This window comes from Astatotilapia calliptera, chromosome 23, assembly GCF_900246225.1.
Source record: "Astatotilapia calliptera chromosome 23, fAstCal1.2, whole genome shotgun sequence".
Lineage (NCBI taxonomy): Eukaryota > Metazoa > Chordata > Actinopteri > Cichliformes > Cichlidae > Astatotilapia > Astatotilapia calliptera.
The window spans coordinates 4,649,702-4,672,390 of record NC_039323.1 but is presented as its reverse complement, the minus strand read 5'-3'; the positions used below and the strand labels follow the sequence as shown (position 1 = coordinate 4,672,390).

At 36.9% G+C, this 22,689-nt stretch overlaps 3 protein-coding genes across 3 annotated transcripts; all 3 read left to right on the top strand.

The window, feature by feature from the left end:
- Window positions 1-1,614: 1,614 nt before the first annotated feature.
- On the top strand, window positions 1,615-3,423 carry LOC113016428 (granzyme-like protein 1). The gene is made up of 5 exons (XM_026159256.1): window positions 1,615-1,727; window positions 1,803-1,950; window positions 2,029-2,170; window positions 2,778-3,047; window positions 3,138-3,423. The coding sequence occupies exons 1-5, from the start codon at window positions 1,670-1,672 to the stop codon at window positions 3,303-3,305; spliced, it is 786 nt and encodes a 261-aa protein (XP_026015041.1). The 5' UTR covers window positions 1,615-1,669; the 3' UTR covers window positions 3,306-3,423.
- Window positions 3,424-10,197: 6,774 nt separating this feature from the next.
- LOC113016429 (granzyme-like protein 1) lies at window positions 10,198-12,006 on the top strand. Its single transcript, XM_026159257.1, has 5 exons — window positions 10,198-10,255; window positions 10,331-10,478; window positions 10,560-10,701; window positions 11,176-11,445; window positions 11,537-12,006. Exons 1-5 carry the CDS (start codon window positions 10,198-10,200, stop codon window positions 11,702-11,704), a joined length of 786 nt encoding a protein of 261 aa, XP_026015042.1. The 3' UTR covers window positions 11,705-12,006.
- Window positions 12,007-16,786: 4,780 nt separating this feature from the next.
- Window positions 16,787-18,058, top strand: LOC113016431 (duodenase-1-like). The gene is made up of 5 exons (XM_026159259.1): window positions 16,787-16,844; window positions 17,022-17,169; window positions 17,267-17,399; window positions 17,529-17,783; window positions 17,894-18,058. Exons 1-5 carry the CDS (start codon window positions 16,787-16,789, stop codon window positions 18,056-18,058), a joined length of 759 nt encoding a protein of 252 aa, XP_026015044.1.
- The last annotated feature ends 4,631 nt before the right edge of the window (window positions 18,059-22,689 follow it).

Here is a 22,689-nt window from a genome sequence, read left to right as displayed (position 1 = left end):
AAACTATAAAAAGAGTCATAAATAAATGAATGTGTAAAGAAAAGAAATAGAAAAGAAGTCCTGTTGATGAAAACCCCGAGGATTGAGCCAGCAACCTTCTGATGGTTGCTCTATCTGTCCACTTTTACAGTTCCCTATAAGCCTCTCTAAAAGCCTTATAGAGAACTCTGCTGCCCTCTGCAACATATCATGACGTATTGAACAACAACACTATGGAAAGAGGAAAAATGTAATAAAACATCTGACATAAAATGTAAAAATGTGTGACATATTTATTAATATACATTTTTAGCAACTGAAAGCACTCTATCAAGTGCAGTGTGCATGTGTTTGCATTAAGTCTGCATCACTCACAATAGTAATCAGCATAATTAGAATCACTTATTTGAATCAAACCAAACAGTAACATTTTAAACAGCTAGACCTCTTCAACTCCTGTAATTGCAAAGCTGCTGCTGGAAAAGAAAAAAACGTCAACAGCTCGTGTACGTTTTACAGTTTTAAAGGTGTGATGTTTCTCGTTGCTAGAGAAAATGACAAAGAGAAAATGGGAATACTTTTCGATTAATTTAATGTAAGTTCATTTAATAATGAGGGTACAGGACTTTAAAGATCAAAATAAAAACCACAAAAAGAATCTTAAAAAAGACTGCCGTGATAAATGTCTGACAAAAGTTTCAGAAGAGAAATACACCGGATGTGTTGTTAATGAAAACCACAGACAGACTGCAAGGTGATGCATAATGACTGCACCTCACAGGCACAATGCACACTCTGCAACTGTTTTTGCTCTTCCTACCAATTAGTTGTCTCAAACAAAATGGTAAAAATTTAGTATCTTATCTTTTTTTCAAAGAATGTGAGATAATTGTTATTCTTTTTCTTTTTTTTCATTTCTTTGCAGCAAGAAGAGTTCAATGCTGTATATGGCATCAATGCAACACAGGATAAGGCACGTATGTGGAGGATTCCTTGTCAGTGAAGACTTTGTATTGACTGCTGCACACTGTGATGATTGGAAAGTTACTAAGATCCTACAAGGAATCTGTTCATCACCTAAATATGAATATTTCTGCAGACTTCTTAATTATTATCAATGCAGGAAATGTTGTTCTGGGCACCCACAATCTCAAGAAAGCTGAGAAGACCATTATATATCAAATAAAAAAGAAGTGCAAGCATCCTTCTTACAAGAATGCTAAATCTGGAAATGATATCATGCTTCTCAAAGTGTTCATCAACTCATTTATTACAATATTATATGTTGATATGATATGTATGATATATTTGAAGATCTCAATTCATAAAATTTCAAGACTGTGATTTTATGTATTTTTGTCGTTGTTATTGTTGTCTCCAGCAAAATCAAATAAAGATATTTTTTTCACACAGGGTGATTCTGGGGGTCCTCTGGTATTTGACAAGAAGATGGCACCCATATACAAATGCACACACACACATGCACACACATACACACACATGTGTGCATTTACACTACTTTAACATCTGACATGTGACCGTGAAGGTGTAGCTGGAAAATGTGGTTTCATTGACTCACAGACTCAACATATACGTGTTGATGAAAAGCCACAGAAACATTGCAAGGTGATGCATAAAGCAGACAAACTGTCCCCCTAAACAACGACATTTTACTTGACTTCCACGCATCATGCATGCTCTACAGAAGTGTCTTCTATTCACAGCTGTGACATGCCTCATACAAAATGGTAAGATTGTAAAATATTTTTCTTAAAGTTATGCAAAAACTATATTTCTCTCAGTTTTTCTTCATTTATTTTCAGCACTGGGAAGTGAAATCATAAATGGCAAAAAGGCTGATGAAAAGTTCATGCAGTATATGGCATCAGTACAAAACAACAAAATACACACATGTGGAGGATTCCTTGTCAGTGAAGACTTTGTAATGACTGCTGCGCATTGTGCTGTTAAGTGAGTAACCACCAAAAGCGTGTCACATTCATCTAAATATAAATAATTATTTTGGTTTCTCATTCATTATTCACGTAGGAAGCTTAAATCCTTAAGTGTTGTTCTGGGTACCCATGATCTCAAGAAGGCAAATAAGAAAATGAGATATGGAGTAAAAATGATGTGCAGACACCCTGCCTTCAAGGAAGTTGCAAATGGGAATGACATCATGCTCCTTAAAGTAAGTATTCATCTATTCAGCCTCGGCTTCACAAAGGATATCAGACGTTCTTATGAATCAATCAATAATAAAAATAGTTAATACAGGGAGGAAAGTATAAAATAAAAATAAAAGAATAAATAAAAGAAACATAATTAAAAGAACAACAAAAAACCTAAACATTTTCTGGCACTTTCGGCCAGCATTTACTGTCAAACCACATGATCAATCACCAATTACATGATTTTGTTTAAGCTTCAACCAATCAAAGCACATTTGATTGTAGTATAGGTAAAACCAACAGCAACAATAATAATACATGAAATTACTTCTTGTTCCACAACAAAACAAACAAGCACCTTTTCTTATTTTTGCTGTAACAATAATATACATGTCACGCATTATTAGATATATTAATACATCTAAATACAAAGACGATAATAATAGTATTTTAGAATAATTTGCCTTATGCAAGTCGCTACCCACATTTGTGCAAGTGCACTATCTGTTTGAGAGACATGCAAAGACAAATATTGGAGAACTTTAAATACACACAAATTTGACATCTTCATAACTGATTTCAATTTTAATCATTTATTTTCTGAGGTTTTTGATTTTATCTTTCCAGCTGTCTAAGAAAGTTTCCCTGGGTGGCAAAAAACCAATTAAGCTAATTCCACTTCCAATTCAACAACTAAACCTGAAGGAAAAGAAGATCTGCAGTGTAGCTGGATGGGGGCCCACAGAACCTCGTAAACATCGATCTGGTTATGTTAATGAGCTGCAAGTGTTGGATGTTCCCATCATTAACAAGGACGAGTGTCAGAAGGTGTGGGGACAAATTCCCAAAAATGTTATTTGCGCCGGTGGATACAAAGCAAAGAGTGGAATCTGTCAGGTCTTTTTTTCATGTTTTCTTATCAAAATAGTATAAACATCAAAATTATTGAAAAACAACAAATTAATATTTGATATTTCTTCCTCACAGGGTGATTCTGGTGGGCCTCTCATATGTAACAAGTTGGCTGTTGGCATTGTTTCCTTTAACAACGACAATGGCTGTAACTATCCAGATGTCCCAAACGTCTATACAGACATATCACAATTTCTTCCTTGGATCACAGATATTCTCAAGAAAAAAAAATGCAAAGGGTAAAAAATATTTTAAATTGTGTTATGGGTGTATTGTAAGACTGTTGGGCAAGTGATATGTGAGCTGTGTAAACTGCTTAAATTCAGCAATATCTAACATTAAAGGGCCTTTCAAAAAACTGCTGATGACTCTTTTCAATGTCAAGCTTACACTAGAACATCAGTAACATAGTAGCTTTGAAGTGCGCAAGTTAGTATGATGTAAAAAAAACAAACAAAGGTTTGTCATTAGTTGTATTACACAAACTAATTTGTCAGAAAAAGAATAAAGATCCATTGAGAATTCAAAAAGGCTCATAAACAGTAATATCCAGCGCAAATTAATCTCATTTCATTACAATCTGACCGATACTGTAGGAGGAGTGATTCTTATGAAACATGGCCAGACACTTCACCATGGCTAAAACTCCTCAATCCACATCAATCAGAAAAAAGAAAGAAAGAAAAGTGTATAGTTTTGTTTGACATCACAATTGTACATGGCTATTGAGAGGTCGAATGACTTCACAAAGAAATTTGATAATTCATGAATTAATTTCCTGTATTTAGTAGACTTTTTGCACATTTTATTTTACATCAGTTTATACTGTGCATGCTGTTATTTATGAAAAAGAAACCAAAATCCAAATCCAATTTATTTATATAGCACATTTAAAAACAAAGAGTTTGCCCAAAGTGCTGTACAGAGACAAAGGGGTAAAACACAAGATAAAACCACTGACACCCACATAAACACATAATAACACATAACAAACATATCAACTCACACCAGTCTAAATGCTATCAAGAAAAGGTGTTTTTTCAAAAGAGACATAAAAATAGGAAATGAATATGCCTGTCTGATATTTAAGGGGACTTATTCCAAAGTTTGGGAGTCATAATTGAAGACGCTTGTTGTCCTCTACGCTTTAGCCTAGATTTTGGAACAACCAAAAGCAGCAGGTTGGCTGATCTAAGGGCCCGTGAAGGAATATAAGGCTGAAGTATCTCGGAAAGGTAAGGGGGAGCATTTAGGCATTTATAAACCAGCGTTAGGACTTTGAAATTAGCCAAGCCAACCACAATTCCCAAGCGGGTTGCATGAAATATTATTAGGCCTAAATGCAATCACTTCCATTTTATCCTCATTGAAGCTCAAAAAGTTCAGAGCCATCCAAGCTCTGACATCTTCAAGGCAGTTCAGAAAGATTTGAATCGAGCCTGGGCCGTTTGGCGCTAAAGGCAAATAAATTTGGCAGTCGTCTGCATAGCAGTGAAAGGATATTTTGTGTTTTCTAAAATAGACCCCAAAGGGAGCACGTACAGTGAAAAAAGAAGAGGGCCAAGGATTGAGCCCTGTGGCACCCCACAAGAAAGAGGGGCTGAGGTGGATTCAAATTTTCAACATTAACACTAAACGTTCTGCCACTCAAATAACGAAGTTATTGAACGAAGCCAATCCAGTGTTACACCTTTGATGCCAACCAGGCGTTCCAAACAAGAGATAAGAATACTGTCGCCAACAGTATTAAACGCTGTAGTTAGATCTAAAAGCACAAGGCTCACGGTACTTCGACAATCATTGGCTAAACAGATATCGTTACAAAACCCATAAAAGTGCTGTTTCAGTGGAGTGTAGATGTTTAAACCAAACCGAAAAACTTCCAGGATACCATTAGTACGTAAAAACGTATTCAGTTGGGTAAAAACATTTTTTTTCCAATAACTTTGAATGGAAAATATAGTAAAGAATGGAAATTTTGAAATAGGTCAAAAATTTGAGCAAACTGAAGGGTCACGGCCAGGATTTTTAAATAAAGGGTTTACAATTGCATGTTTTAAACCATCAGGAAGTACACTGGAAGTAATATTGATATTTATAATGGCAAGGACTAAGGTTCCAATCAAGGGAAAAACCTCTTTAAAAACCATGCAGGGATAACATCCACGGGAGAACCAGAAGGTTTAATTTGACTAATCATCTCGTTAAGAAGTGTAATTGAGACAGGTTTAAACTGGCAGCTGAACAGGGACTAAACATGGACGGATCACATGTAGGAGGTACTATTGCTGACTCGACCTTGTTTACAAAAAGAGAAAGAAACTGATTACATCTGTCAACAGAGCCTTTTACCAAAACTAAAATCCAGACACTAATTAAATTTCAAATAAAATATAATGTGTGAATGAGAATATGTGGCTATAATGTGTCAATAGTGAGCCTCATATTAAACAAAAGTCTTTTTGTTTTTTTGTTTTTCCTTTTTTTGTGTCCTGTCTGGCACTGTAGCAATCAGAATTATTGTCTGAAGGCCAACAAAAGTCATTTTGTATACAAATATTTTTACGGCCCGCGGTCCATTTTTAATTGGCCCGCAAGTAATTTTATAAATAGAATAGAATATGGCCCACACTTCAACTTTTGCTTGAGTGTATTGCACCTCTTAGTTTTAACACCAGGGGGAGCTGCTGTTGATCAAGGCAGTTGCTCCACCAAAATGGACAATCACAGAAGAAATTTACCCCAAGTTACTAAACATGGCAGAACCAAAGAAGCGAAAGGTAGAAAAGTGAGTGCAGAAAATTTCAGACACGGTGGGAGAGTGAATATTTCTTCAAATAATTCAAGGGGAAGTGTATCTGTTTGATCTGCACTGAAACTGTGGCAATTATGAAATAATGCACCACGTCATTATGAAACCAAACATCAGGCCTATGCATCCTACACTGGTGCTGAGCGAGAGCAGCAAAGGGTAGCTCTCCTGCGGGGTCAGCAACAGTATTTTTTTTCGTGCTCAAATTGTCCAGGAAAAGGCTCCAATAGCCAGCTATGAGGTCGCCCAACTCATCGCAAGACATGGCAAGGCTTTTTCAGATGGAGACCTCATAAAACACGGCTTCGTTAAAGTCACCGAAATAATGTGCCGCAGCTGGATGGCCCGATTTACATACCCAGCGCAGCTGATACTCACCAGAATAATTTACTAAAATTATATGGACTCCTGTTATTAAGTCCAGTTCAGTCTGTTAATGTTGATAATCGTTTCAAACGGACGTTAATAGATGTTTTGCTAAGCCTAATAACTTAAATAACAAACTTGAAATGTACCGTCCCATTTTCCCCTTTATTGTTTTAAATGGATGCAAAATAACTTTGTTGTTTGCAAAACTTGTGCATAGGATTTTAAAATCGACAATTTATATTTGCTGTAAATCCTCTGTCTAAGAAGAAATCTGAGGCTGCTGTTCTGAGAATGAGCTACCAAAGCTTTTTCTGAATAAATCAATAAACATCCATTTATGGAAAGCTGTGATGAAGGCAGTTTTGTCTTTAATTATATTCAACAATATAACACATTTGACCACTTTTAAGTGATTTTTCTAACTTTAATACAGTAAAGTTAAGGTTATATACCTAATTTATACCTAATTGGCCCTCAGTGAAAAAAGTTTGGACACCCCTGCTTAGCTTTCAAGGGCAATAAGATGACTGCTTCATTATTGTAAGGTGACCACCACCAAAATGAAGCAAGATTGTTTTTGTTTTTTTCACAGTTTACAACCTTTAACATAAAGCTACTGTTAACATCTTGTTAGTCTACTGTTGCTAATAATTAGATAAATAATTATGACCTCCACACACTCTCTTGCTTATAGAAATGTGCAACGCCATAAAATTCAAAATGACTTTTTTTTTTCTCAAACTGGTGCATTTTCTCAGTTGAAACATTTTGTATATTTTTGTGCTCTATTGTGAATAAAATACGGATTTATGAGGGCCTCTCTGCTTGCCTTTCTGCTTTTTTGGTTATGTAAAACTGTGGTTGTATATCACATATCTGCAAATAACAATGCTTTTTTGGGTTTTTGTTTTTTTGTTTTTTTGGTGCAACTGCACATGTAGTAGCATGCATAAAAACCAGTGATGGGAATAACGGCGTTACTTTTTTCAGTAACGAAATAATCTAACTAATTACTATTCCTATCGTTACAATGTCGTTACAGTTACTAACAAGAAAATGCGGTCCGTTACTATTTTTCAACAAACAGACGGTTGAAGCTGTGTTCAGTTTACTGCATCTTATATCAGTTGCACGGACGTAGCTGCCTACGGACGCTACAGCTTTAAGCAGCTGCGCGCACTCCCGCGCTAGAAAGTGTTCATGATCACTTTCTAGCACAACACCTGGAGCTAAGGGGGCAAAACAATGGCAGGAGTGCTGCTGCTTGACTGAGGAAAAATAAAGTAGTCGTGGTAAGCCAATCACATGACCGCTTAAAGACAAAGCAACAAGGTGATTTATACCAGTTTATAAATTGTGTTGATAGGGTCATGATAAACAATGTATACGCAGCGTTTTTTCCTCAATAGTTTTGTCACGTTTACTGTCTAAGGACAGCGCTAGCAAGCACTCTGCTTATGATCAAAAAAACAAAAACAAAACAGAGGACGTTTTAGGAGTGATGGCGAGAGAGAGAGAGAGAGAGAGAGAAAGAGCAGAAAAAGAGAGAGAGCGAGTTTTGAGATGTTTTTGGAGTGTGTAGTTAATGTGTTGTCTTGTGTAGTTAGAGTGTAGTGTTGTGGATAGTTTTGTGTTGTGTGTCAGAACAATGAGGCGGCTGCTGTCTCCAGGTAGAAACAGGAGTGATACACCTGCTGCTGTCAGACCTGCAGGCTGTGATGTTCTCCTTTATAGTGGACAGAAATTATTTTGTGTGGCATCTTATTGAATGCAGAACAGATGATTGTTCTGTAAATAGTTTGAAATGGTTATTTAAAAAAATCAAGGTAAAAGGTAAATGGATGCAAATAACTTTGTTGTTTGCAAAACTTGTGGATAGGATTTTAAAATTGACAATTTATATTTGCATTTATGTATGTGTAATGTGTATATATAGACACGTGTGTGTGTGTGTGATTTACATTGCTGTGCTTTAGAGCCACCATCTACCGGAACCAAATTCCTTGTATGTGTCTGCACATATACTTGGCCAATAAACAAGATTCTGATTCTGATTCTGATTCTGATTTAAAGTTATGAAATATGATTCATTAAACATGTCTGTGGTTGTTGCAGTTAAAGATATAACTTTTTCTACTCTGATTTTATGTTTTTTGTCTGATTTTAGATCAATTGTGTTAATACAGTATGTTAAAATGAAAACATAACTGTAAATTCAGACATGTGAGGTTGTACTGAAAAGAATGATACAAGACAAAGTAAATATTTTTTAAGGTAAAATGTGGAGAGAAAATCGAAAGTAGTTAAAAATGGCCAATTATACCCTGGACCCCAGAGGATTAAACGTTTTTTTAAAGTAACGCAATAGTTACTTTTCAAATAATTAATTACTTTTAGAATATTGTAACTCAGTTGCTAACTCAGTTACTTTTTTTGAAGAAGTAACTAGTAACTATAATTAATTACTTTTTCAAAGTAACTTGCCCAACACTGATAAAAACTTAAAGGAGACCTAACAAGGTTTAAAATTAATTAAAACAATGCAGTAAAAGTATCAGAGAACAAAAATCATATAAATAGAGAATTAAATAACTAATAAAATAGAGATAATAGATTAAGTATATGTCAGTTGCATCACATTTACTATATTACTATGGTAAATAACATACCGATAGACTGACAACTGTACAATAAATATATAATATAAATATATAATATATATCTTTGTGCATATCGTGTGGAAATTATCTGTTTGTTAATGACTTTTTAGGATTTCTTAACCTGGAAGATTGAGTACGCATCAAGACAGCAACCTATATATATTTTTTATTTTAGAAAACATAGTTTAGAATTCAACTTTATTGTCATTGCACATTGTTTCTTCATGCTGGTCAAATTCAACAGTAAGATACTGTCACTACACTAACATCTTCGCTTGTAAAAATGATGATAATTTTTGATGCTAAGACATGTTTCACACCTTCAACAAACACACACATGCAGACATGTGTGCATTTAGAGGAGATAAATGTGCAACAAAATTTTGAGAGGAGAGAAAGATAGGAAGTGTTAAATGAAAACCGCTTACAGATTGCAAAGTGATGCATAAAACAGGCAAACTGCCCCCCTTAAAACGATTACATTTTACTTGACTTCTATGCGTCATGCACAGTCTGAGGAAGTTTCTGCTCTTCTCTTCTTCTCTTCAGGCTATGACATGCCTCATAAAAAAATGTAAGATTTCAAAATATGTTGTGAAAATATTCTCTCTCAAATTTTCTACATTTCTTCTTGGGCACTAGGAAGTGAAATAAATAAATAATAAATGAATAAATCTCTAATATGTGTACTTACTGCACTATGTGTCCATTTTTGAAGTTCATCTCAAACTTCTAGAAGCAACTACACATTCAAATGTAATATACTAGCAGGAAATAACAGGAAAGAGGCTTGATAGAGAGAGCATACTGTAGTGATGTTAAAAGACTTATTTAATCAACTGTCACTGTTGCACTTTTCTGTTGCACTGTTGTGTCTGCACCCTCTTGTGTCTTCTGTTCTGTCTTTCTTTGTTTTTTGCATCTGACATGTGACTGTGAAGGTGTAGCTGGAAAAGTGGTTTCAATGACTCACAGTTTTTCACAGGTTTTGGTACTCTTTGGTGTTTCATACCTTTGCTTGGTTTTACAATATATATATATATATAAATTAAAAATTCATTACATTTATAATTCATTACATTTAAACTAATTTGGTTCAATTAGTTAATTAGTTAGTTCAAGTTTATTTAAGAGAAAAAATAAAATCACATGTTTAGTGGAGATAGATGATTGATGTGGGAGGAGTGACTGATGGGAAGTGTTGATGAAAAGCCACAGAAACATTGCAAGGTGATGCATAAAGCAGACAAACTGTCCCCCTAAACAACGACATTCTAGTTGACTTCCACGCATCATGCACGCTCTACAGAAGTGTCTTCTAGTCACAGCTGTGACATGCCTCATTCAAAATGGTAAGATTGTAAAATATTTTTCTTAAAGTTATGCAAAAACTATATTTCTCTCAGTTTTTCTTCATTTATTTTCAGCACTGGGAAGTGAAATCATAAATGGCAAAAAGGCTGAGGAAAAGTCCATGCAGTATATGGCATCAGTACAAAACAACAAAAAACACACATGTGGAGGATTCCTTGTCAGTAAAGACTTTGTAATGACTGCTGCGCACTGTCGTTTTGAGTGAGTAGCCACCGATACTTCAAGCAATGTCACATTCATCTAAACATAAATAATTATTTTGTTTTTCAATCATTCCTGCAGGAATCCTAAATCCTTAAGTGTTGTTCTGGGCACCCATGATCTCAGGAAGGAAAATAAGAAAATGAGATATGGAGTAAAAATGATCTGCAGACACCCTGCCTTCAACAAAGTTGAAAATGGAAGTGACATCATGCTTCTCAAAGTAAGTATTCATCTATTCAGCCTCGACTTCATAAAAGATATCAGACGTTCTTATGAATCAATCAATCATTAAAAAGGTTAATACAGGGAGGAAAATATAAAAGAAATAAAATTAAAAGAACAGCAAAAAAACCCTAAATCATTCAGAGAAACATTTTCTGGCACTTTCTGCCAGCATTTATAATCAAACCATTCAAAAATTATATGATTTTCTTTAAGTGTCAACCAATCAAAACACATTTGGGCGAACGTGGCTCAAGAGTTGGGCGTTCGCCGCGTAATCGGAAGGTTGCCGGTTCGAGCCCCGGCTCGGACAGTCTCGGTCGTTGTGTCCTTGGGCAAGACTCTTCACCTACCGCCTACTGGTGATGGCCAGAGGGGCCGATGGCGCGATATGGCAGCCTCATATATAAATAATCATTTTTATTTTCTGTGGGGTTTTTTTTTTTTGTTTGTTTGTTTTTTATCTTTCCAGCTGTCTAAGAAAGTTCCCCTGGGTAACAAAAAACCAATTAAGCTAATTCCACTTCCAATTCAAAAACTAAACCTGGAGGAAAACAAGATCTGCAGTGTAGCTGGATGGGGGCCCACAGAACCTGGTAAACATCGATCTGATTATGTTAATGAGCTGCAAGTGCTAAATGTTCCCATCATTAACAAGGACAAGTGTCAGAAGGTGTGGAGAAGAACTTTAAAAAATGTTATTTGCGCCGGTGGATACAAAGCAAAGATTGGAATCTGTCAGGTAATTTTTTTCATATGAATTATCAAACATAGTTTAAACATCAAAATTATCAAACAAAAACAAATTAATATTTGATATTTCTTCCTCACAGGGTGATTCTGGTGGGCCTCTCGTATGTAACGAGTTGGCTGTTGGCATTGTTTCCTTTAACAACAACAATGGCTGTAAATATCCAGATGTCCCAAACGTCTATACAGACATATCACAATTTCTTCCTTGGATCACAGATATTCTCAAGAAAAAAAAATGCAAAGGGTAAAAAATATTTTCCATGTTATTGTGGGTGTATTGTAAGACTGTTGGGCAAGTGATATGTGAGCTGTGTAAACTGCTTAAATTCTGCAATATCTAACATTAACTGTATCTAACAAAATATCTAACAATATCTAAGCAATATCTAACAAAAACTGCTGATGACTCTTTCATTGTCAAGCTTACAAATAGATCAGTGACATAGTAGCTTTGAAGTGCACAAGTTAGTATCACGTATGAAAAAAGTCAAAGGAGGTTTTCCTGTGGTTCGTTGGTTGTATTACATAAACTGACGAGAACTAATATCCACTGACAAGTCAGAAAGCTCATAAACCCTTCACTCAAGCACAATGCTACCCTTAAATGGAACAGGTATGGCATGGTGTAATGAAGTTCAGCTCTAAGGTGTGAACAATAACATCTGATGTTGCTTCCTTAAACAGCTAATTTAAGTGACTTCCTAGATGGATCAGTTACCCATTGCTTGAAGAAATATCAGTGCAATGGAGGAAAACACAGTAATAATGAATGAAAACACTGAAAATTGAAACAAAGACATTTTATGGCACCACGATGGCATCCGTTTGCTCTTGCAGTGAGATTTTGGACAATTTAACTCCCATTTTCACCACTAGGGGACAGTGTTTTACCAGAAAGTTTGAGTGATAAACAAGACGTGTGTATTTGGTCTGAGATCAGGGTGGTAAGAGGTTACAGAAGAGCTTACAGAAAGAAGTTTCTGGGTATAAACTGGGGCTTCTCTGTACTGTTTTGTGTTTTTACACAGCCCAGTGATAAACTGCAGGTGTAGATTGATTTCTTCCTCTTAACTAAAGACAGTTACAACAGCATGCATTTAATAAGAAGAAAATAGCTTTATACCTTTCAAGGGCAATAAGATGACTGCTTCATTATTGTAAGATGACCACCACCAAAATGAAGCACCTAGATTGTTTTTCTTTCACAGACAATTTACAGCCTTTTATATAAAGGTACTGTTAACATCTTGTTAGTCTACTGTTGCTAATAATTAGATAATTAATTATGACCTCCACACACTCTCTTGCTAATGAAAATATTTGCCATAAAATTCTCAAACTGGTGCATTTTCTCAGTTGAAATGTTTTGTATATTTTTGTGCTCTATTGTGAATAAAATATGGGTAAAATATGAGGTCCTCTCTGCTTGCCTTTCTGCTTTTTTGATTATGTACAACTGTGGTTGTACATCATATATCTGCATTAAAGAACAATGCTTTTTTGTTTTGGGTTTTTTGGTGCAACTGCACATGTAGTAGCATGCATAAAAACCTAGAGAAGGAGACCTAACATGGATTAAAATTAATTAAACAATGCAGTAAAAGTATCAGAGAACAAAAAATCATATAAATGGAGAATTAAATAACTAATAAAATAGAGATAATAGATTAAGTATCTGTCAGTTGCATCACATTTACCATATTACTATGGTAAATAACATACTGATAGACTGACAACTTTACAATAAATATATAAAATAATAGATAGTTATTATTTTTTCGGGCTTCCAAAATCTGTCTTCTTTGTGCATATCGTGTGGAAATTATATACAAATCTCTGATTCACAAATTTCATTTAGCCTCTTTTAATATTCCTTTCCCATTTAACAAACAACCACACTAACATCTTCACACCAGTCAAAAGTATCACCAGTTAGTCAGGTGTATGCATTTTTCAAATACACACACACACACACACACACACACACACACACACACACACACACACACACACACACACACACTGCTGGCAGTCAGGAATTAAGAAATTACTTGCACATGCCACCATAACACATGCAAAAGCAAAGGTGGTAAAACCTGAAGACTGACGCTGTGGTTTCTCTTAGTCATCTAGTTGTAGCAGTGTAAAAGGGAACCAAAAAAAAAGTGGAGCAAAAAAGAAAAACAACAGCTTTGATCTAACAACATTTGCTGAACTCATCACATTCTTGTCAGATAATGCTATGAAAGTGTTTCAAGCTTTGCAGACCATGGTATAAGACACCTTATCTTATATCACGCAATCATCACCATGCTCTTCCTGCCTGAAGCAGTTCATCCAGGTCACCAAACAAACAAAGTATTTCCAGAATGTTTGTCTTGGCCCATCACATTAGAGGCCCATAATACAAGGTTTATAATGTGAGGTAGTGTAAAACTTCATTAACCAGAACATCAAACTAAGGTTTCTCTGACAGATTACTAGAAATCTAGGACATAGTTGGAGTGGTGACATCCATCTAGAGCGCTTTCTCTCACAATGTCACCAATATCATCTGGCTGAGAGTGAGAGTGCTACAGCATGTAAATAATGCCATCATCCACCCCCTACAAGAGCCTGGTAAGCAAACTGAAGGGGGTCATGAACATTTTCCACTTGTGAACTGATGAGAGCCAATCTCTCCAGTGGCTTTGTGACATGTGAGGTCAACACAAAGTCACTCTGAAGTCAGTAAAGTCAGAAGAGGTGGCTCTCTTTCATACTAGCACCAACTACTGGAGTAAGAAATGTTAAATCTTTAAATTTACTTAGAACATAACATATAAACATGTAAATATATTACAGTTTTTCTCAAATGTTAAAACACAAAAGCCAATCCTGTAACCCAAATGACCAGTAGTCTAAACACATTTACTAAATGTAGCCACCATATTCCAGTACCATAAACACATGTCACATGAAGACACAAGTCACAAAACACAACCCTCTGTACTCATAAATCTAAACACATTTTTCCTTGCTAAAACACATGTTGCAAAACAACTCTGCTCATATCCTCAAATGAAAGCCCATGTGATGCAAAATGCTTGCCACAGTCACCAATCTTTGAACACAGGGAACACACCTGGCGTCATTCACTACACACAATGACTCAAAATTGTAGACACTTGTTGCTAATGCTGTACCCACATGTAAAAGCAAGTTCAGAGTGCACAGTATGCTGAAGATTCCAAACAAACACAATGGATGAAGGCAGAGTCAGGGGAAGAGGAATTTGATGCAGAGGAGGGAGAAGAGCTGGCCCTGGAAGAAGAGGAGCAGGCCAATGAGGAAGAGGAGTTCAAATGAGAGGAGGAAGAGGAGCGACCAACGAGGAAGAGGAGAAGGCCAACATGGGAGAGGAGAAGGTCCAGGAGGGAGAGCAAGACAACCTCGCACCATCATTACGGACGAGATGCGAGCAACAGCTCAGCGACATGATGCCGCACAGTGATTGTGGTGTGTGTGTGGTGTGAATAACGTAAATAAAAAAACTTCACACCCTGTTCATGTTTTCAAGATTACTGTTGTGTGCAATAGGTTCTGTTTTTGCATTGAGTTGTGTTACAGTAGTGTACGTACATGCAGGATTTTCTATAGATTTATACTACTCATATGAAACTCACAAATCTAAATGCCTAATCCTCTGCAGAGATCTACGACGATCCGTTACTGTATAGTTTCTAAAATATGCATTGGCAGTTATGAAACAAAGAACCTTCTCACAAATTGAGCATTGTGTTTTCAATTGTTTTGCTGTAGTGTGTAATGCTGTGTATAGTGTTTACAGTTTTGACAGCTTCGAGCTGCTCTCTTGGTGTGGGAGTTTGAGTTTTGCAGTGGGAAGGTGTGGTTGTGTTTATGTAGCTTTAGAGAAGGGTGTTGTGTTTGGACATTGGGGGAACCTGGTGGTAACGTTTGTGACATGTGTTTTAGCATTTGAGAAAAACTGTAAGGTGTGCCCCCTTACTACTATTTAGTAGTAAGCTTATATTTTAATATTTCACTTTCATCACTGTGATATTGAGAACATTGACGTTCTACATGAAATTTGTTATCTGTGGTTTCTGTAGTTCAGTTATACTTCGTCACAGTGAATGTAAAGTTTTTCAGTGACCTTTGAGCTACATAAAAAAAATAGCTATGTGCCCTTTGTGTTATTCATTTATGAATTGTTGATCAGCAGTATCCAAAAGGGTATAAGGTTTCGAAAACAGTGTTCAAAAGCTGAGATTAAAAAAATAGAACTGCAGCTGTACCGCTCTTATATCTGTGGGTTTAAAACTGTCACCATCTAATCTGATATCTAAGTTTGCCTGGAAAAGAGGGCACGAAAAGCTTGTCTTACAAGAAGTGATACTACAGGTGTAGTCACCTCAGAATAGCTTTACTGTGATTGCAGTGCAAGTGTGCATTAAAAAAAAGATATCTTTCCATTTGACATTCATGCCCGTGAGTTCAGAATCTTTGCAATGCCAGAACTTACATCATTGTAACAGTAATGTGATTACTGAATTTAGTGAATTACTGAATTTAATATAATAGCACGCTGCATGCCAAATACGCTTGGGCAAGTTACTAGACCCAAGTTACTCTCAGATGTATGCAGAGTGTAAACAGCACTTGAGCATAGAAAAAAAAGTGCCTGTATGAATGAATGGGTGAATGTGGTATGTTGTTTAAAGTGCTGTGAGTGCTTCAAACAACATACCTCAAGTAGAGGAGAAAAGTGCCGCGTGAGAACCAGTCCAGGAACTATTCAACATTTACATTAGTGCGTTGCTTAAAAATGTTATGTGATTAACCGTAACTTACTTTGGGGAACACATTACATTCAGCAATATCAATGACATATAAACCACTCATAAAACACTTACTTACAAACAGTGAAGAGAAGCAGGTCTACAGTAGCCTAGTAAGAACAAAGTAAGGCAAGAAAAGGAAAGAAAGTAATTCAGAGAGAACAACCAATCGATCATTCTGACAGACTTTGGTTTTTATAAAAGAATTAAAATGTCTGTTTTTACTGATTAAATCGATCTGACTTGATTAGTGATTATAGAAGAAGAGGAGGTCTAAAAAGACACAGAATGTGGTTAAGACTGGCGAGGTACTGTGCAGTTATGATAAGCACGATAACACCAAGGTTCCAAATGAAGGGCACACATACACCGAATAAAGGATGTGGTTATAAGTCAAAATAAGAACGATGATAATCATACTTGACAACACAGCAAACTGCTGTATAAAAGGGTCTCCTTGACACCCCCGGAGGCTGTTTCAGTGGCAACATGGAAAGTCTGCATGCATTTCTGCTGGTCTATGTTCTGACATGTCTGGGACAACTAGGTAAGAATGACATTAATATTATTCTCTGCCCATTATCACTATCCCTGCTATTGACAAAATATGTGAAAGAGAAACTATGTATATACACAGAGAAAGTGTGTCATTTGAGAGTCATAAGAGCGTGTTAATGTGACATTTACAGTGTTTTGGCTTACTTTATTTTCCATTTTTTTGCAGGATATGGAACTGACATCATACATGGTAAAAAAGCGCCAGATAAATCAATGTTGTATATGGCTTCTGTACAGAGCAGCAAGGGTCATGTATGTGGAGGATTTCTTGTCACTGAGGACTTTGTTGTAACCGCTGCACACTGTGACACTGTGTAAGTAATATGTTTTCTTGTGAGGCAGTCTCTGATGCGCGCCATTAAAATAGTTTTCTTAAACATATTCACCACATCTCAATGATTACTTGTTCAGGAACATCACACATGTTGTTATTGGCAACCACAATCTCCAGCAGGGCAGTGATATAAAAATAATCGTCGAAAGGAAATTCAAACCCAGCAATTTTAATGATGTTTGGCTGGGTGAGGACATCATGCTCCTTAAAGTAAGTATATATTTACACAAACAACCATTACAGGTGATGTAATTTATGGTTTATTTATTTAGATTACATAAATACTACAAATGTACTAGACATCGACATTTCTAATTCAATGCTGTTGTGTGTCTACAGCTGTCTAGGAAAGCTCAACTAGGCTGCAAAGTACAAATAATTCAACTTCCATGTGCTGAAATAACCTTGGAAGAAAATCAAATTTGTCAAGTGGCTGGATGGGGAAAAACTAAAAATGGTGGCTCAGTTGTCGATGACCTGAGAGTGGTGAACGTGTCCGTCATTAACCCAGAAGTCTGTAGGGAACAATGGCCCGGTCTTCCTGTTAATGTTATCTGTGCAGGTGGATACGGCACAGACAAAGGATTCTGTCAGGTATGGCTTCTGTCCTTTCATTGTCTATGTCTACTTGTTTCCTGTTGACAAATAGCTGAACAACCTAAATTAAATATGAAATGAAAACTGAAAATCCTCCTTCCTCACAGGGTGATTCTGGTGGTCCTCTGGTGTGCAACGGTTTAGCTGTTGGTATTGTTTCTTTCAACAAATATCACAACTGTAACTACCCAGATGTGCCCAATGTCTATACGGACATCTCAAAATATCTTCAATGGATCAACAAAGTTCTGGCAACTACAAAACCTTCCTAAAAATGTATTTTTGCATTACTACAGTAGAAGCAAAAATAAACATTTTGCTCTCTGTCATGATCTCTGGGTTTTTAGCTTTGTTTTTTATTTCTATTTACTCGTGTTCTAGAGTCGTTAGCCCTTGAATTGTTGTATTTTAGATCTGTTTTGTTTCATATTTATTGTACCGCCAGTGTTTCCTCAGTCTTAACCACCCTGCTTTACTCTAATTTAGTAGAAATTTTAGGGATCTATACTTTATTTATTTATTTCTCTGGCAACATTTTACTCTTTATTGTGCATTTTTACACACATTTCTGTACTTTCTTCTTTCTATTCCATACAGGCTTGTTACTTTATGTTTAAGATATTTGAGGGGAGTTTTTATTTCACATCGCTATCCTCCTTTCAACATCAAACTGATCTGAGATTATCCAATAACACATAAAGGACAATCCTACTGGTGCTTATCGCATACAAAGATGAAAGGTGCAAAAGCATCATTTATGTGTCATTCATAGCACTATACTCAGGGGTTAAAGAAGGCATTGACAGTGAAACTGGTGCTTCAGCCGTTTCTAGGTCATAGCAGGGTTAAGTCTGGCTGGTTCATGATTAGTATTTAATATTCTAACCAATTTCCTGTTTCCTGAGGGCTTGGAAGATGTTTGGGTCTTCCTCTGGACCTTGCCAAAGTGGTGACATACCAGAGTAAATTGTACTAATTTGTTTAAACTGATAATCTGCTTGTTTAGAAATGGCTCAATTAGTTTCTTGGACATTGTTATGAGGACCTAGCAAGAATAGCTCTGCACCTTGTCAAATTAAGACATTGTAGAGCCTTCACCACCACTTATTAAAAGATTTAAGTGAGGGTATGTATATATTTAAGCCTCTATATAACAATTTCACTCTAAGTGGATTAGAGAAACTCCACAATGCATTCAAAATTGTACACCAAAATCTGGTTTCCAAAATTCATAAAAGTTGTACAATCATTTCACCTTAAAAAGAAAAAAAAAGAAAGAAAGTTCAAAGAAATTATTAAAAGCCCAAAATTACTATGGCATTCATACCCATGATGATTATATGCAAACTAATGATCACAACTTCATTTCCAGCTCAGCTGTCACATGAACAATCTGCAAAGATTTCGTTTACCCCACTTGCAGACTTTCAACACTTCACATGGGTGGCTTGATCTGGAAAGATGGAACCGCGGTGTGATATATGCAGACATTTCAGTTTCAGAACTGTTACAAACCTAAATTCATACTGTGTGAACTGACAACTTATTTCAAATTGTTTCTGAATCTTTACTTGAAGGGAACTTGTAACTATTAATAAAGATGTAACAATTCATTTTATTCGTAATTGATTTTTGGAGACAGCTGAAGCTAAGTATGTGTGTGTCTCCTCAGCTTTATCAGATAACAGCTAATAACAGGCCTTCTATAGTATTGGTGTGTAAAAAGAGTGAGATAATCTAAGGAACTTGGAAAGACATCCAGTACTTCTTTTTCCATTTCTTGAAGATGTTTCAGCTTTCATCCAAGAGCCTTCTTCAGTTCCTTCTTAAATTCAGAAGAAGACTCTTGGATAAAAGGTGAATCAGAAATCTAAAGAAGTTCAGTCACTTTCTTTCCAAGTTCCTCAAACTACCATGACCTGGGTGACTGAGATCCTTCCCAGTTTGATAGTACTCTCTCTTCAGCTTTAAAATTAAATTAACTACCCAAGCGTTCTATAATATTGCATTATTAAGATAAGATTATTCAGTCCCAGATTTGGAAAATATATGGTTAAAAATTAATTTAAACACATTTATATGGCACATTTATATTTATATTTTTATATTTTAAAAAATAGCTTAAGTAAATACAATGGTGTGTAGTTCAATAAAATAGAATGCTGGCAAAAATGAATGGAAGATATATCCACAGTACATTCATAGAAATGTTTGCAGTGGATGAAACCACGGTGATGATGAATATCAAGCTGTTTTAGAATTATAACATTTGCAGCATTTTTAGAACATATTTTGATTGCTGATGTTTTATAATCGTAAGTAATCATTGTATATCACTGTTTGCCTGCTGAAGGCAGTTGTTTGTAATCAGATTTGTAAAAATCAACTAAACTATTCACCAGTAGAGGACAGTGTCTTACCAGAACATTTTACTACAGCTGTGCGTACAGTAAAAAAACAAACAAGAAAATTCAGCATTTTGGTCGGACATCATGGTGGCGTAGTGTTTAGCATTACTGTCTTACTAAAAGAAGCTTCTTTTTTTTTCTTTTTTTTTTGCGCCTGTCCCGTTTGGCTCTTTTGCCATCAGAATTGTTGTCTAAAGGCAAAGAAAGATGCCCAACGGATTTACTTTACCAAACTGACCATCCCAGCCTTGCCGTAATGGTCCATTTGATTCACCTTTTATTGTTTATTTTATTTTCACTTACTGAATACGGGACAGACTTGACTGGGGGAAAGAAGGGGAGAAAGAAAGAGGGAAAGAGAAACAGCTGAGAAGAGGGACGGGGGAGAAGGGCAAAAAACAAAAACCAACAGAACGGGCAGAGAAAAAAAAATGCATATATCAATCACCTGGATCACCTGCTGAGAAAGAAAAAAGAAAGCAAGCAGAAGAGAACAAGAGTAATAGAATAAACAACATCACAATGATATATGGGAATATGACAGTAAATACTAAATATTAAACATTATTGTGCAGCACATAAGATCAACAGAACACAGTGTGCTTTGAGGTAGGAACCAAAAAGGGTGTAGTTTGTGGGTGTGATCACCCGTGTGTACACCTGTGAGCATGGACGCGCTTGTTTTTTTTTTTGTTTTTTTTTTAAAGGTTCCTTCATGTAATAATCTGCTAGAGGGCGTGGGGGGGCACAGCCCCGTCCTCCAGGGCATGAAGCAGGTATGGAGGAGATCAAAACTCCAGACATCCAGAGGCCCCCAGAACACAAGAGACCAAGGAAGACCAACAGAGGGGCAGCCGCGCCACTGTCCCAGTAAGAGCTGAGGAGAGTCCCAGATGAGGGCTCACTCAGCAGCCGCGGAGCAGAAGCCAGGGGGAGTTGCAGTGACGCGCCCGTGAGCTCCGCCGGCAGCCAGCCGTGCCTGAGTGACCGAGCCCCAGGCCGAGAGGCCGTGGGCACCCCACCTCCGAAGTGGCCCGAGCGAGCCCCAGGCTCCAGGCCCCGATAAGCGGCCGCCAAGGAGTGAGCCGGTATGTACCTGGACGCCCATCCCCAGACACAAAGAACCACCAACGCACCGATGTCTGAGGGAGTCTGCCACTGGCAGGGGAAGTGGTGGTAGGGGGAGATAGGCCTCCAAACTTTGGAGGGCCTGAGATGTCCCCAGAGAGGTGGCGTCTGATACCCAACCTGACATATAGACACAGACATACAGGCACACACATATACAAACATCCATTCCCACCCTCATGCTCTCATATGCACTTACTCCACACTCAACCAACGTGGAGACAGACATAAAGAGACGCTGTACACACAATCACACTCCCCAAGCGTACTCTACAAACCGGGTCTAGGTACCCTTGCCCCTGGAGGGGGAACTGCACCCAGACCCAGGTGGTGTTACCCTTTTCCCTGCGGTGGGGGGAGGCAGACCGCCCCGACTCCGCAGCAGCAGGAAGGCCCCACACTCCAGACCGCAGTCGGACGGCCAACTCCTCCTCCTAGCCCCCCCGCTCCAGCAGGTCGCAGAGAATGGGGGTGAGAGAAGAAGCTTTATTTTTTAAGGTTCCTGGTTGGCTGGGGTCTTTCTTTGCAGTTTTGCATGTTCTCCCACAGTTCAGAGACACGGTTATTAGGTTAAGTAACAAACTGTAGCTGTACAGTAAGCAAACAGTCTCTCTGCCAGCCTTGCAAGAGACTGATGACCTGTTCAGGGTATCTTGTCTATCAACCTCTAACAGACATGACAGGCTACAGCCATGTAACTCTTGATAAAGTTTGATAAACTTTTAAGAAAAAACTTATCTTTTCAACATTTTACCAATTTTACTTGCAATTTCAAAGATATTGCATCCAGTACAAAGTTGCAGACGTAACATTATAGAGTCTCAAGTCAAACAATAGTTTTACAATTTCTATTACTTGAAGTTTATATTAATTTTCTACTTATCTTTTTTTTGCATAAAAAGACAAATAAATAATACTGAAATTAAAATTGGGAAACAACTCCTTTGTATTGCTAACACAATATCAGCTCTTGAAAAGCAGCTCCAACAATGGTATTACTAGCCAAGAACCCAGAGTGATGTTAAATCCCAATATACCCTCATGTGACCCGACTAAATAAACAGAAATGGATGAAATTATCCCACAGAGGTGATATACCAAAAGTATCTGATCTTGTCTAAAACCCGAGTCTTCTTTAAGCATCATTTCTTAAGCTGTTAAACACAGTTTAGACTTTTGTCAATCGTTAAATAAACACATAGAAGATAATGTTTGAATGTTACCTGTTATTTACAGTTTTTTACAGACGCTAGGACACATGTCTCAATACTTAGGTCACGTTTGCAAAACTCCTCACACAGTGAGCACAACAGAAGTCTATGTGGGCCAAACTGAGGACCAGTTATCATTGTTTTGGCACAAAATGC

Excerpts from the sequence above, each read along its gene's own strand:
- LOC113016429 (XM_026159257.1), top strand. The coding sequence starts at position 10,198 with ATGCACGCTCTACAGAAGTGTCTTCTAGTCACAGCTGTGACATGCCTC. Across the intron at positions 10,479-10,559 it reads GCTGCGCACTGTCGTTTTGA|GAATCCTAAATCCTTAAGTG; the intron begins GTGAGTAGCCAC and ends TCATTCCTGCAG. Across the intron at positions 11,446-11,536 it reads CAAAGATTGGAATCTGTCAG|GGTGATTCTGGTGGGCCTCT; the intron begins GTAATTTTTTTC and ends TCTTCCTCACAG.
- LOC113016431 (XM_026159259.1), top strand. The coding sequence starts at position 16,787 with ATGGAAAGTCTGCATGCATTTCTGCTGGTCTATGTTCTGACATGTCTG. Across the intron at positions 16,845-17,021 it reads GACATGTCTGGGACAACTAG|GATATGGAACTGACATCATA; the intron begins GTAAGAATGACA and ends ATTTTTTTGCAG. Across the intron at positions 17,400-17,528 it reads AGGACATCATGCTCCTTAAA|CTGTCTAGGAAAGCTCAACT; the intron begins GTAAGTATATAT and ends GTGTGTCTACAG.
- LOC113016428 (XM_026159256.1), top strand. The coding sequence starts at position 1,670 with ATGCATGCTCTACAGAAGTGTCTTCTATTCACAGCTGTGACATGCCTC. Across the intron at positions 1,951-2,028 it reads GCTGCGCATTGTGCTGTTAA|GAAGCTTAAATCCTTAAGTG; the intron begins GTGAGTAACCAC and ends TTATTCACGTAG. Across the intron at positions 2,171-2,777 it reads ATGACATCATGCTCCTTAAA|CTGTCTAAGAAAGTTTCCCT; the intron begins GTAAGTATTCAT and ends TTATCTTTCCAG.